The sequence below is a fragment of the Lichenostomus cassidix genome, chromosome 24 (genome assembly GCF_008360975.1).
Source record: "Lichenostomus cassidix isolate B80296 chromosome 24, HeHo_3.0, whole genome shotgun sequence".
Lineage (NCBI taxonomy): Eukaryota > Metazoa > Chordata > Aves > Passeriformes > Meliphagidae > Lichenostomus > Lichenostomus cassidix.
Genome location: NC_139504.1, coordinates 1,423,505 through 1,437,033, shown reverse-complemented (window position 1 = coordinate 1,437,033; position 13,529 = coordinate 1,423,505). Strand labels below are relative to the sequence as shown.

The 13,529-nt window shown below is 53.4% G+C and overlaps 1 protein-coding gene across 3 annotated transcripts in view; it reads right to left on the bottom strand.

The window, feature by feature from the left end:
• KIRREL3 (kirre like nephrin family adhesion molecule 3) overlaps positions 1 to 13,529 on the bottom strand; it is a 344,735-nt gene that overhangs the window by 6,486 nt on the left and 324,720 nt on the right. For 2 of the 3 annotated variants that reach the window (XM_085081763.1, XM_085081765.1), the window contains 5 exons: positions 9,792 to 9,892; positions 9,515 to 9,713; positions 8,435 to 8,470; positions 5,582 to 5,689; positions 1,799 to 1,908 (listed from right to left, as the gene is read on the bottom strand). In XM_085081763.1, the coding sequence (XP_084937889.1) occupies positions 1,799 to 1,908; positions 5,582 to 5,689; positions 8,435 to 8,470; positions 9,515 to 9,713; positions 9,792 to 9,892 (554 nt within the window). The remainder of the gene's footprint in view (positions 1 to 1,798; positions 1,909 to 5,581; positions 5,690 to 8,434; positions 8,471 to 9,514; positions 9,714 to 9,791; positions 9,893 to 13,529) is intronic. The other variant, XM_085081764.1, reaches the window with a different exon arrangement.

Sequence of the window (13,529 nt, the reverse complement as noted above, 5' to 3'; positions counted from 1 at the left end):
GAGATAATGGACAATCTCTTCCAGCTCCTGAATGGTACTGATCCAACGATGTAATTTCCAACTGCTGTATCTTCAGGAAAAATGCCTGGATTTTGCCAGGAGAGAGGAAGGATCACCGTCTTCCAGTCCAGCCAGGCTGTGAGTCTCTGTTGTGTCGTATCTGAAAGTGCTCATTTTTGCCTTCCCTGCTTGCACTTACACAGCCCCTTTGAGTCATGACCAAAGCACCTCTCACCAGTCTGGCTGATAAACCCAGGAGCTCCATAACCTCTCCTTGCAAAGCATTTTTTCCCCAGCTCTCAAATAGTGTTGTCATTTTTTTTCTGCACCATTTCCACCCTGCCAGAATCCTCATTGCAATGTTCCTGGCACAGCACATGCTGATGTGAAATCCTATGAAATTCCAGACCCTCTGGCTCTGGCAAATAACCTAAGAAAGTCCCCAGGATGGCTTCCAAGATCCTGTGCCTGACTTCCCATGACCATTCTCTTCCTCATTTACTCACAGTGGTAAATGTTCTCTTCTGCTGAGACTTTGTGTGTGCTCCCAGTGGAGCTGGCAGTGCTGGCAGTGGGATTTGGGATGATCCCAGATGCCCCTGTGGGAGCCAGATCTGGGCTCGGCACTGCTGACCACACAGATGATGTACAGAGTCCCATGGAGGGGAAACTTCTTATTCCCCTTCATCCCAGCAGATTGCTCCAAACCGAGTCCCAGCTTCCTCTGTCCTTCCACCCTTCCAAATCCCACTGTGGACTTGCAGATTTCTCAGGGCAAAGCCCTCCTGGGAACGAAGGGTCTTGCACAGAACCCTCAGTGGTGCTGGGATAAGTTGCCAGATCTCCACCGCCTCCTGCCTCATTGTTTGGAGGCTCCCTGGCTGTCTAAATGCTCTGGAAATCCTGACAATTCCAGTAAGCAATTCCGCCCACTCTACGATGCTCAGTCTTGCCTTCCCACCAGGCATTCATGGAACAGCTTTTGCAGGCAGGACATACAAGTGTTGCCCATAAAAAGGAGAGTTAGAGGAGGAAAAAAACCACCCAGCAGCCTAGAAAGCAGCAACTAGCTTCTTCAATCCCTTCTCCCTTTCTCATATGCTCTTTTCTCTCATTTTTTTACAGCTATTTGCCTTTCTTTGCCATTTTTCAGCTTCTATTTCTCACCAGCAAGGGAAAGCAAAGGGGCTGAGACATAGATCAGTGACCAGCGGTGCTGGTGGTGGGGATGCAGCAGTCCATGGGATCACACTGAGTTTCCTGGGATCCCAGCCATCCACCTCCTGCCCTGCCCGTGTCTGTCGGTCCCCTGGGGTGAAGGCACGGCCTTGGGAAGGTGGCACCTCCCGGCTGTTACAGACCCAGGTGCAGAGTTGCTCCACACCCCTGGCATTCCGGCTGTGCATCCAGCGCTGCGCACACTCCTCGCTTCTGCGCACACAACTCTCCGGGCGCAGCCTCGCTGGCTAATGAGCTCTTTGTCACCTCGTGCTCACCAGTGGTGTGTCTCCGTGCCCTCCGCAGCTTTCCAGGGTTGAGGTGGCAAATTTGCTTTGCAATTAGCCCGGCGGGCAGCTGGGGCCAGTGCGACAAACCCCTCCCAGCCCTCCGTCCTCATTACCCAAGTTTCACTCGAGGAGTTTTTGCGGCAGGAAGATGTGGATCTCGAGAGCAGGATGTTTGGAAGAGCATCTTTGCCTCGAGTGATTATTACGGGGCTGAACGACACGTGCCTGGGCTCGTTACCATCAGACTTTTGCCCGGAGCAATCTCTCAGGGAGGGGAAGGAATTGCTTACCATCAGCTGCTTGATGCTCGGGTGCTCCTCCGCCTCCCTGCCCGAGGCTGGCTCCTTGTGCACGATCTCCACACGGATATCGTTCTTGGCGGAAACCACACCCTTGAGATCTGTGGAAAGAGAGATGGAGAACGGGGTTAGTCCAAGGCAGTGGTGGAGCTTCTGCAGGGACCCGACTGAGGATGCCTGGCAGCACCAGGGAAAATAACCCGGGCTCAGCAAGCCCACTGGAGAACTGGAGGAGGGATATTTGTGTTGCCTTAAGGCATGGGCAGCTCAGACCCAAATTCCTTTGGGAGCTCGGCTGGCCTCTGCCACACTCCGGGTGCTGTTATCAGGGGCTGGGTGCAGCAGAACTGCTCACACAGGGAGTGGGATCATTGTCCAGACTGCTGCTCTGTAGGAAATTCTGCTCCTGAGGGATGGACCAGCTCTGTCCAGGCGTTGGGAACCCCGAGAAAAGCCTCCCCCAGTCTGGGGTGCAGACACACATGGGAAAGGTCGAGCAATGAGCACAGACCTAGCCAGGGATGGTTTTGTCATCTGCGAGCAGCCTGGAGATGACAGGGAGAGAAGAGAGAAACATTCCTGGAGAGACTCCCTGCCTTCCCTGAAGGTGTCAGGCGTGCTTTGAACAAGTCATTTTAGCCGAATTAAACCACAGACGCGGAGCAGCGGGAGCAGAACGGCAGCGCAAAGCCGAGATGAAAAGCAGAGATGGAGGCAAATCGGAGCAGCGAGACCTCAGTAGCTTTGAAGCCCCAGCCACGGACCTGGCTCTCACCTCCCAGAATGGCTGTGCCAGCCCTCCCGGACCCAAAAACTGCCTTGAGCCGCTGGTTTGTCAGATCTACCTCCAGCTGACGGATCCAGCAGTGCCCTGCCAAGCCAGGATTGCGGAGATCAGTCCAGAAAAGGCTGGACCCCCCGGGAGTTTTATCTCTAAACCAAACTGAATGATGTAACTGAGACCAGCTGGAAGCTCCATCCTTGAATTCATCTCTCCCAGCATTCCCTGTCTTCCATACCCGCAGCCCCCAGACCTCTCCAAGTCTCAGGGCACAAGGCAAAGGCTTTCACTGGGAACTTACTACAGTTTTTTTTTTTATTTTTTAATGTTTTCCTGCTGGGACCACGTTCCTGGTGCTGGAGCCTCCGTCTTTAATCACAGGGAGAAGCTAATCACTGTCTTGCAGCTTCTCTCCCAGGAGTGCTCCCCCTTAAATAACTCTTGGCTGTTAAGTCACTGAAGATACAACAACAGATGTGCAGTAAAGTAATTTTTTTGTTTTCCAGAGCCTCCGGGCTCGGTGTGTCTGCACCTGGTCTTTTTTTTCCTCTTTTTCTTTTTTGCTGCATTTTTCCAAAACATGGTCAGGAATTGCCTCCCCCAAGGATGTAAGCTGTGGTCAGTGGCTGGGTCAGGAGATTCCTGCTCCAGAATTACTGCTGGGTCTGCACCAGGTTGTTGTTGTAAATGATGCCACAACGCTCCAGTATTTGTCTTGGGAGAGGAATCTGTAGTCATCCTGCAGGAAATGAGTCCTCCTGATATCCAAGTGCTCTGTCAGTTCCATCATTCCTGAGCTGATCTCTGTAATACCTTTGCTCGTCACACACCACTAACAGTGATGGAATTCCTTTCCTCACCTTTCAGCCTGCTGTTCCTACCCTCCTGCCACCGGAGACAGTGGCCACAGCATCCAGTTGGCATCACCACCTCAAAACTGGGGTAAAAGCCCTCAAAACTGGGGTAAAACGTGGCTCTTCCAATTCCTTCCCTGCAGGGTTCTGCACCCTGATTGTCACAGGTTCAGCTGCTGATCCTCCCAGTTCCCCCCCAAACCCCAGGAGAGACTGTTTTTGTAGCTTCCAGTGGCTTTTGGTGCCATAGGAAGAGAAACTGAGCCATGTCAGAGCCACCAACACCCCATGAATGGATCTTGGGCTGGGGAATCCCACCTGCACCCTGGATCTGCTGCTGTCAGCAGCTGGGTCCAGCTCTGCCCTTCCCTTTAGGTTTTGGGGAGGGGAGACCAGAGCAGGGGTGTTTGCTGATTTCTTGCTTATTCTGATCCTAAAGTGAAGTGGTGAAGAAGCCTTTTAGGAAGCACAGGAACCCCTGCCTGGCCTGAGGATGCTGCCAACCTCTCCCCCAGGGAATCACACTGCCAGAGGAGCAGCAGAGCAGGGAAGATGCCCAGAGCCAGCAGCTTGTGGTGTATTGGAGTCCCAAAAGCCTTTTCTGAGAGGGACAGCACTGGAAGCACAGCGGAGGAAGGGAACTTCAAGCCCTGCCACCGTGTCTCCAGCGCCCTCTTTCCGGAACATATCTTCCCAGCCCTGGTAAGGAAAATGTTTCTTCTTCCTCATTTACCACTGGGACAAATCACACAAGGCATTTGGCTGGGATGGCCTTGTCCCCTCTAGGCTTTGCCCTTGAAGAGCAGCCTATTCCTGCACGCCTCCAGCTTGTGAGGGACTAAATCCTGGCGTTTTCACCATGTCTGGGATCTGTTGTCATGGCATTCCTGTGAAATCGTGTGTCCTGTAAAGAGCCCTGCACCATCTGGTTCCATCAAATGAGAGGGAAATAATGAACCACATGCTCCCCGCTGCTCTGAAGGATGTGGCATGGGGAAAGCAGAGCCCGTGGACATGGGAACACGGCTTGGCCCTGCTTCCTTCAGGTGCTTGGACTGTCCATCGCTGCCGAAATGACCTCCAGGACATCAAACTGGCCTGGTCTTGGGTCCTGTCTCCCAGCAATCCTTCCCCAAAAAGCAAGATTAATCACTTTCCCCGTTTAATTTGTTAATTCTTGCTAATGGAGGCTGTGAGAGTTCAAAAAAAAAGAGATAAAACAGGGAGAGGCATCATTATCACGCTGAAAATTAAACACATCTCTGCTGTGGGGGGCTGTGTGCCTGTACTGAATCCAGGAGCAGCCTGGTGTCTTTGATGGCTTTGTCAACCATCAAGGGGGGAAAAATAAAAGCACAACTGGGTTTTCTGGCACACACGTGGAGAGTTTGGCATCCTGGAATTCGTACCACGCGTCTCGCGAGCCGGGAGCAGCGCCAAGGATCTCCTCCTCTCCCCAGAGGCTTGCAATGCTCTAGACAATCACACTCTTCTCCCTCCTGGTTTGGTGCCTTTTCATGGAGCCAAGGATCCTCCTTTAATTTCCTGGAGTCTTTTTAATGAGGCCAGACGATGCCACACTGTTTCCCCCTCCTCCTCCTCCTCTACCTGCGTCTCTAATGTCACTTTAACTTGTATTCCCACTGCAGCCAGACTCCAAAATGCCTAAGTCCCATGAAAAACCCCTCTGCTGGCTGTCATTCCTGCTAGGAGTATGCATGTCAGGAAAATTGGAATTAAAGCAGAAGCAGAACTGTGGAGGGTTTTTAAGCACTGATGTGGCACAGTGAGGATGTTTCTCCCTCTTGGACATCAGGATTTCTCCAAGGGAGGGATTAAGAGGTCCCCTGCACACCTCCTGAGCTGCCTGTGCTGCTAGCAGGGATCAGCAGTTACCCTGGCATGTTTTTCCATAAACCCTTCCCTTTTCCCACCGGGCTGCCATTTGCAGGAAACACTTGGTAGACCAACATGAGCAGCAGCTTGTGCTGAGAAGTAAATTCGGTAATTTCAATGGATTCAGTCATATCAGTAAATGCAGGCTCTGGTTTCTCCTTGGCCCACTCGATCCACCCTCTCCCCAGAGTTCTCCCCCCAGCCCCTCCAAAAGGATGCAGGGTGGCCAGAGGTGACACTTACTCCTCTGGGAGCGAGCGCAGCAGAAGGCGACGATGGTGGCCATCAGCACCAGGAACGCCACGCCAGCCCCCACGGCCACGCCGATGATCACTGCCATTGGCACCGACTCTGCAAGAGGAAGGAGAGGAAGCATGAAGCGCAAGGAAGGTCACAGAGGGGGCTTTTCCCCCAGGACCCACCCCTGGCTACTGGCAACAGGCTCAGTGATGAGCCTGGGGAGGGTTTTGGGGCCTCCTTCCCTGCTTCCCCGTCCCTGCACGGTGATGTCGGCACGGGCTGCCAGTGGGACACTGCAGTTTGTACAACCCTGCTTGGTCTGTGCCTCAGTTTACCCTGGGAGGAGAGGAGGGGGGAGGCAGAGGAACAGGTTAACTACTGCTCTCGTTAGTGCCCTGCGGGTTAATGAATGAGCATCTCCAAAGGATGAAGTGCAAAAGAAGACTGTGTGTTAACATTATTAAGAAAGAGAAATGCCATCTGAGCAGGCTGATGGACGACTTAACCCCAGTCATCACTCACAGCCCCTGCCTGTTTTATATCCCAATTTCATGCCCTCTCCCATAGCTTATTAACTGTCATCATTCCCAAATTCCTGAGGGTGCTGCAAAGACTGGGACAGGAGGGATGGCGCATGCTGAGGCTGAGCACTGCGGGGTGAGTCTGTGGGAGGCAGAGCAGGGGATGCATCCTCACATCCTTCTGCCTACAAGAACTCTGTCACCAAGTTCCTGGCAGGGATTTTGGGCTGTGGCTTGGCCAGCAAAGCTGATTTATTCATGCCGGCCCTGGCAGCAGCTTGTGAGGTACAGGGAGGGTGGGATGGGAAATCACATTTATGGTGAGACGGTCAGAGCTGGAGACCCAAAGCCTTCTTATCTCCCTGCTCTGTCCCTCTGGTTCCTCCAGGCTCTGACTTTACAGTGAGTGTTGGGTCAGCACTCCCACTGCAGGAAATCACAACTTTGGGTACCACAAATCGCCATCCTTGGCTGGGATGATAAACTACATCCCAAAGACCCTTTGCCCTAAAGCTGCAGGTATCTCTAGGGCCTCATTCCTTCTCTTACTAAGCATCTTGTAGGATCTTGTGAACCTAAAGAGGGATAACTCTGTCCAAGATGACCAGACAAGCCGGGTGAGTGTTTCCTCACAACTTTCCTGGATACCTCCTTGGAAGGTGATTCCTCCTTGGAGCCCTTGCCTGGGAAATGGATGGGATGAGTTTATGGAAAAATGGATGCAGAGTGGTGGTTCTCCTCAGAGGTCTGTGCAGATGGGGGACATGAATGCTGCTGGGCCCTGGGGACACAGGGGGTGACACAGCTGGGAAGCAAAGCCCAGAGAGTATCACCTGACTGGGTGATACAGGAATCATTTTCCATTGCCCACTGCTGTGGAGCTGGGGTTGGGCATGAATTTCATCCTGGAGCTGAGACCACAGATCCCACCTGTGCCTTCCATCCTTCCTAAAGGGCACACACCTCACTGGTGGGACTGGGGCAGCTGTCATTTCACCAACACCCACTGTGGAGTCAGCAAAGGGTGTCTTCCTTGCTACCTAATCTCAGGTGGGACAGGGGAGTTCTAAAGCCACTTCATGGTACCCTTAAGCCATGGCTGTGGGGCTCCTGGGTCCTGAGCCCTAATTTGGGAGCTGCAGGGTGATAAAATGTGGTGCTGATTGAGTTTAAGATCTGCTCAGACTTGATCAAAAAAGAGCTGATGTTTCTCACTTTCTGGCTTGCTCATGGATTTCCTGCCTGGGCCTGCTGGTCCCTTGATGTGTCACATGTCACTCAAGCTGGGCCACTGGTGACATGACTCAAGTGGCAGTGAGAGTGCCCAGGTGGTGAAAAGGCAAATCCCCTCAGTGCCCTGCAGCCTCGAGCTGAAGCTCAGGGAGCAGGTGCTGCAGCTGGGTCCAGCTGCCCCGAGGAGCTCACCCTAAAATCAGCATCCTCCAACACAGCAGCTGAGCCACAGCAAGGAGAAACCAGGATTTTCTGAGGCCCTCTGCTCCTGCCAACAGTAGTAGTTCCTCATGGGATTTTTTTGGCCTTCCCAGGGGATTATGGAGTGCAGAGATGGAGAGACAGGAGACTGAAGGCCCTGGGAGGGCTGGCTGGCTTTCAGCTTTGCGGCAGTAGGATTGGCAATGCAGAGCTCAGAGCGAAGCAGGTGGTGATGAGGATGAAGATGATGGAGAATCATGCAGGGAATGGGATGGGGAAAGCTTCCAGGGCTCTCCTGGGATGGGATTAAGGTAACTGCAAAGGGGCAGTGGCAGGAATGGTGGGGATGGTAAACTCTCCTGTAGGTATGGGCGACCTGAGGAGGAGTAGATTGCTGTCTCCCCCAGGAATCCTGCTCTGGGGCACAGGATGAGGATCCACAGGGGCAGCACATCCCACAGCATCTGCCCCAAGGTCCATCCAAACCTGCTCTGGTGCCAATGGACACTGGCCAGCACTCTCCCACAATGCTGAAACAAGATGATATCTGCAAAGAACCCTGGAAGCATGTACTTTTCCCCCTTTTTTTGTCCCAAAGTAGCACTTTATGGGACTTCCTCAACATTTTAAGTATGGCTGAGTAACAGCCTCCCCCTCCCAGTGGCTGGAGAGCTGGGGCACAGAAAGTGCTGGTTTCCAGAGTGGGTCAGTGGCACAGGGGAGACCAGACAGCTCCAGCTTCCCAGCCCTGCCCCACTCACTGCCCTGCAGCTTCCCTACTCCCCTTCCTGCCCTGCCTGCCCTATGGAAAGCTGCCGGGCCAGGAGGAGGACGCCAGGCCCTCAGGTGTGGTAATGGCTGGGGACAATTCACATTCACCGTCAGCTCATGATTTCCATACCTGCTTGAATACCAGCTCCTGATTTCATTTCCGTACCTGTTTGAAAATAAAGCAAGTGTCCACAGCCTTGCACAGCCCACGCGCCCACCGCAGCCTTCCTGAGCGCTCAGCCCTCTGCTCCAGGGCTGTCCCCATGAAGGGGATGGCCTCTGCCACCCTGTGGTGTCCCCCTGGCCGGGCAGGGCTGTCCCCTGGTGTGGCCTGGCCTGGATCTGAGCTCGGCTGCCTGGCCACCCTCCGCCGGGACCCAGGCTGGCCGCCGAGCACTCCCGCTGACTGGCAGCCGACCTGGAAAAACCACTGGCTCTGTTTGCATTGGAAGAAGCCCAAGGCTAATTTTAAGGGGTTCATTTAGCTCTGATTTAATCTGGACGCCAGCCTTGCCTATAAATCATGGCTTAATGAGAACAATCCACCTGCCTGCCCTGGCATTTAATAAAATAGAGGAGAACTGGAGTTGCTCCAGGAGCTGAGCATTCCTCACACAAGCTGTCTCCCTCCCTTGCTATGGAGAGCCCTGAGAGGAATTTCCCTGGCCATCCCCTGGGGATTGATGGGTGTGCGAGTCCAGCCCTGTAAAACGTGCTGGCACTGTGTCTGGTGGCTGGGATGGAGGGTTGCCACCTGCCCAGGTGCCTTCCTCCCCCTCAGTCCCATCACCATGGAGCAGTTGGGATCTGCTGGGAGCAGCCACTATGGATTCTCCAAGGCCATAAATGATCCTCCAGCCTGGGGCAGTGACATCACCCTGTACTGTGGGACAGGGAGTAAGGGGTGCAGGATCAGCCCGTGCCCTCTAGCTTTAGCAGGACAACTAAAATCAGGAATACCTTCTCAAGCAGACTTCACAGGGCTTTTCCCCGCTCCTGCCCCTTTGCCAAGATCATGTGTCCTAAGGATGCAATCCTACAGCTAGCACAGCTACAGCCTTTTCACCACCCTGCCTAATTTTCTCTTTGGCACCCCAAGAGCTCTCCTGAGCACCTCCTGCCTCTCACAACCTCTCCCCACTCTCACAGCCCGGCCAGGTGCTAATTCCTGCTGCTCACCAGCCCCCAGCAGCTCCCCAGCAGTGCCCACCTTGCTCCTTGAGCCGGATGATCTCCGTGTCGGAGCCGAAGCTGTTCCAGGCAGTGCAGTTGTAGATGGTTTGGAAATCAGCCCGGACGATGTTGCTGATGGTCAGTGTGGAGATGACCCCCTCGTCCGTGCTCACCGTCTCCACCGTGTAGCGCCCAGAGGTCCCAGATTCCAGGACGTTCTCCTTCCAGGACCAAGCCTGCCGAGCGAGAGAGGGGTGAGCCTGGGGCACCCCGAGGTGTTCCAGGCACCCACCATGCCCTGGGGTGCTACTTACAATTCGGTCTGGAGGAGGAGTGCTGCGGATGAAGCACTTGATCTGCCCCTTCTGGCCGTGCAGAGCGTGCTGGGTCTGTGTGCTGGAGATGATGGGGGGCCCTGTGGAGACAGGAGAGGCTGCTGGCACCCCGTGGGACTGGTGGGGATGGGGGTGTTAGTGGAGCCCTGGATGGATTTTGGGGTCCATCTCTGAGGGGCAGGGATGGAGCAACAGCTGCATCACCTCCTGTGCCGGAGAACATCGAGTGGAGGCTTTGGGCTCTGTGGGGTTCCTGCAAAGCCCTCACAAAGCACCAGGGTCCCCCAGTCTCTCTGCCCCCATCCCTGGTGTAAATGATCCTGTCCCCATCTTCTCAGTGAGCCTGGCTTCTGAGCAGGGCTGTTGGCTGCAGAAGCAAAGCAGGATCCCATCCCACCTGGTGCTCCTCTTCTGTGTTCTCCTTAAGCAACCATTAAACTAATTGCTCTCCAGGACCTTAAGGAAGATGTGGTGGAGAAGTTTCTGCTGGAAAACCTTGACACCCATCAGCTGGGCTCTCCTGTGCCATGTGGATCATGAAAGGAGCCCAGTCTGGATGAGAAAGGGTAGGAAAGGCTCTTCCTGAGCCAAACATCAGCTGAGCTGGTTTAAGACGGGAAATGTCCTGCCTTGGTGAATGTTCTGTGACTGGGAGAAAAGGGGTGGAAGAGGACAGCATGGCTTGGTAGGATCAACATGTCCCTCACTCTTCTAACAGCCCTGCTCACCCCAGGGGAGCAGCATAAGAACTGGGATCCCAATTGCTGTTTATTAACCTCCTTAATTAAAGCAGATTTGCATTTCCATGAGTGGCTTGCTGCTGGCAGGAAAGAAAACAGCAACAACTGGGCTGCAGGGCAGGGAGAGAGGGGAGGCAGGGGCTGGCAGAACTCTCCCTGCTCCAGCTCCGGAATATCGGGTGTGCTCTCTGGGCTGTCACTCTTGGTTTGGAGTACTGGGTTTATCAGCAAATACAGCCTTGTGGATATTTGCCCATTTCCCCCGCCTCCCTGCCCTGCACCTGATGTGTTTCTTCAAAAATAGTATCAGGGATTTGGGATAAAATGGGCAGAAAGATTTGCCTGGGTATTCCTGCCTGAATCTCATCCACATCCCCCATTCATAAATTTCCAGAACACAGAAAAATGTATCAAAATGCTAAATCCTTCACTCTGGTGCATTTGTACCTGCAGCTGCCTTCTGGAATTATCCCAGTGACCCCTTCCTGGACCAAACTTGAACACTCCCCACACACTTCCCACTGGGGCACAGCCCTGTCCCTCCTTCCTTGCATTGTTCCAAGGGGAGATGGATGGAAAGCAAGCTCATCGAAGCACAATTCAGTGACCAGGGTTCTGGCAGCTCAGGAAATTACTGCTGGAAGGGAGCCGCCATCAACATCAGGAATAGCAGGAGCTGGGCGTGAAGGTCAGGACTTGTTTTGCTGTAATGGGCATAGCAGTGCAGTAGTGGAAACCGTTGTGCCCTTTTTGATCGAAGGTGGACAAAGAAAAAAGACACTTTGTTGTGTTTTTCTCTCTAAATGCTCAAGATGTTGTTCTAGGCACGATCCAAGGTGTGATCTCATTTATCCATTGCTGAAAGCCCAGCTTTCTGAAGGATCTCAGAGTAGGTGACTCCTTGCTTTGCCTGATGAGCCTCCTGTGGTCAGTGATGCTCCTGCTCACCTGATGATCCCAAAGCCAGCAGAGGCAAGAGCAGTGATGGGAGCTGCAGGCCAGGCCTAAGCAGTAATAAAAAGAACCATCTCCTTTCCATTTTGATGGTTGTGTGTTAGTTATAAATTCTGGAAGTGCTCCAAGACTGGGTGACGCTAGAGAAAAATGGCTTAATAATCATTAAAAGGATCATTTTCCCCAAGGCGAGTGGATTTTAAATGGCACAAATGCCAATGGCTTTGGCTTTTATTATTGCTTCAGGAGCTCAGAGTCGAAGGCTTATCATCATGATAATAGTGGATGACTAAAGACTATTTGTGAGATGAACATGCCCAGAAATAATAGCACGAAGTTGCAGCCTCTTCGCATTTGGGGCTGGCGTTTGATTCTCCACCAGGCTCTGGCTTCTTATGAAAGCTGCCAATCTCCAGCTTGGCATTCAGCATCGAGTGTGAGACAGCCCACAGGCAGGGAAAAGGCTCTAAGCAATGTTGCTATGGATATAAATGATGGAGCTATTGGTGGAGGTTATTTTTAGCACCTCAGTACCAATTTATTTGTGCGGTCCTGGTGGCTCACACAAAAGAGAAGGCTGAGGTGGGAGCCTTCAGGAATGAAAGGATGGCCTTGGCTTCTCCAGTCTGCTTGAGTCTATCCGAACTTTTCTCCCAAGTACTCAAAATTCTTGGACAACTCCACTCAAAATGGTTTGGCAGAAGAGTTTGGTTTAACTCCTTGCTTCCTGCAGAAGCCCTGGGCTGGCTGATGCTGCATGGTATTGCAAAGGACCATCACAGAATGATCTGGGCTGGAAAAGACTTCAAAACCCATCTCATTCCAGATGCCCTGCCATGGGCAGGGACACTTCCCACCAGACCAGGTTGTCCCATCTTCCTGACACCAAGATGGGCTCCTGACCAAATGGGGTGGCAGGTCAGCTCCCGCCCTGCTCCTAGCACTTGGGCATGCCTGGCTTCCTTGTTGGGGTCAATCCCAGGCAAATTAGACCCTGAATTAGTCAGGTGGAGTTGTCCAGCCCTTCCAACAAACCTTCTCTTGCAGAGCAAGGTGGGCAGGGTTGGTGGTCCCTGCTCATCGCTCCCTGCTGAGCCTGGATGATGCAGTGACAGATGGGATCACCCACGCTCTGCCTGTGAAGGTGACCTTGGGGGGCTTCTCCTGGTGAGGTGGGAGCTGCGCCCAGGCTTGGTGCAGTCAGGAGCATCGAGAGGCTTTGACTGTTAATGCAGCTGCTGCTGATTTATGATGGCACCAAGTTCCTCCCTTCCCTCGAGCCTCCGCTGCTCCAACCCTGCCAAAAGCTGCCGCTTTGCATAATCCTCCTTCCCACTCACCAGACTCTGAATCCTATCTGCTTCCTTGCAGGCTGGTGGCCTTGGCTCTGGCACGGGATTGAGCTGCTCTGCAACCACAGACTTGTCTGGTGAGGCTGGGTGGGGAGGGCAGGAGGGTGTTCTCCCACCCCAACATCATCCTGCCATGATTGTGGATAATTCTGGGAGTGGATGGGCTGGTGGGACTGCAGGCTCAGGGTGGGTCAGGTGGTCCCTCAGCTGGGGTCTCACTGGGATGGAGCAGCCTCCCCAAAGCCCACGTGCCCTGATCAGGGGCTCTGCAGCCAGCCTGAAACACAACTTCTCAATGCCTGATTTTTCTGTGACGAATCCCAGCCCACAGAGGGAGGCATCTGGTAATACCAAGACAATTGTATCACCCTCTGGGTTTAAAATCACTTCAAAATTTGAGGCATTCAACTTCCCCCTTGAATTACATCAGAACAGGCTTCCAGCAGAATTCATTAGCTGGATTAGACACACTGTGCCGCGCTCTGGAGCTGGAACACTGCTCCTGCTGCAGGCCAGGCTGCCAAGCTGCGGTGCTTGGTGGATGTTGGATGTGGGGATGCTGCTGAGGGACTTGGCTCTCTTCACTTGGAGGGCCAGGAGACTATCCTGAACCCAGAGGTGTGGCATTCTCCCTTGGTCCAACACCTGTGGTGACATGTCCCAGTGCTGTC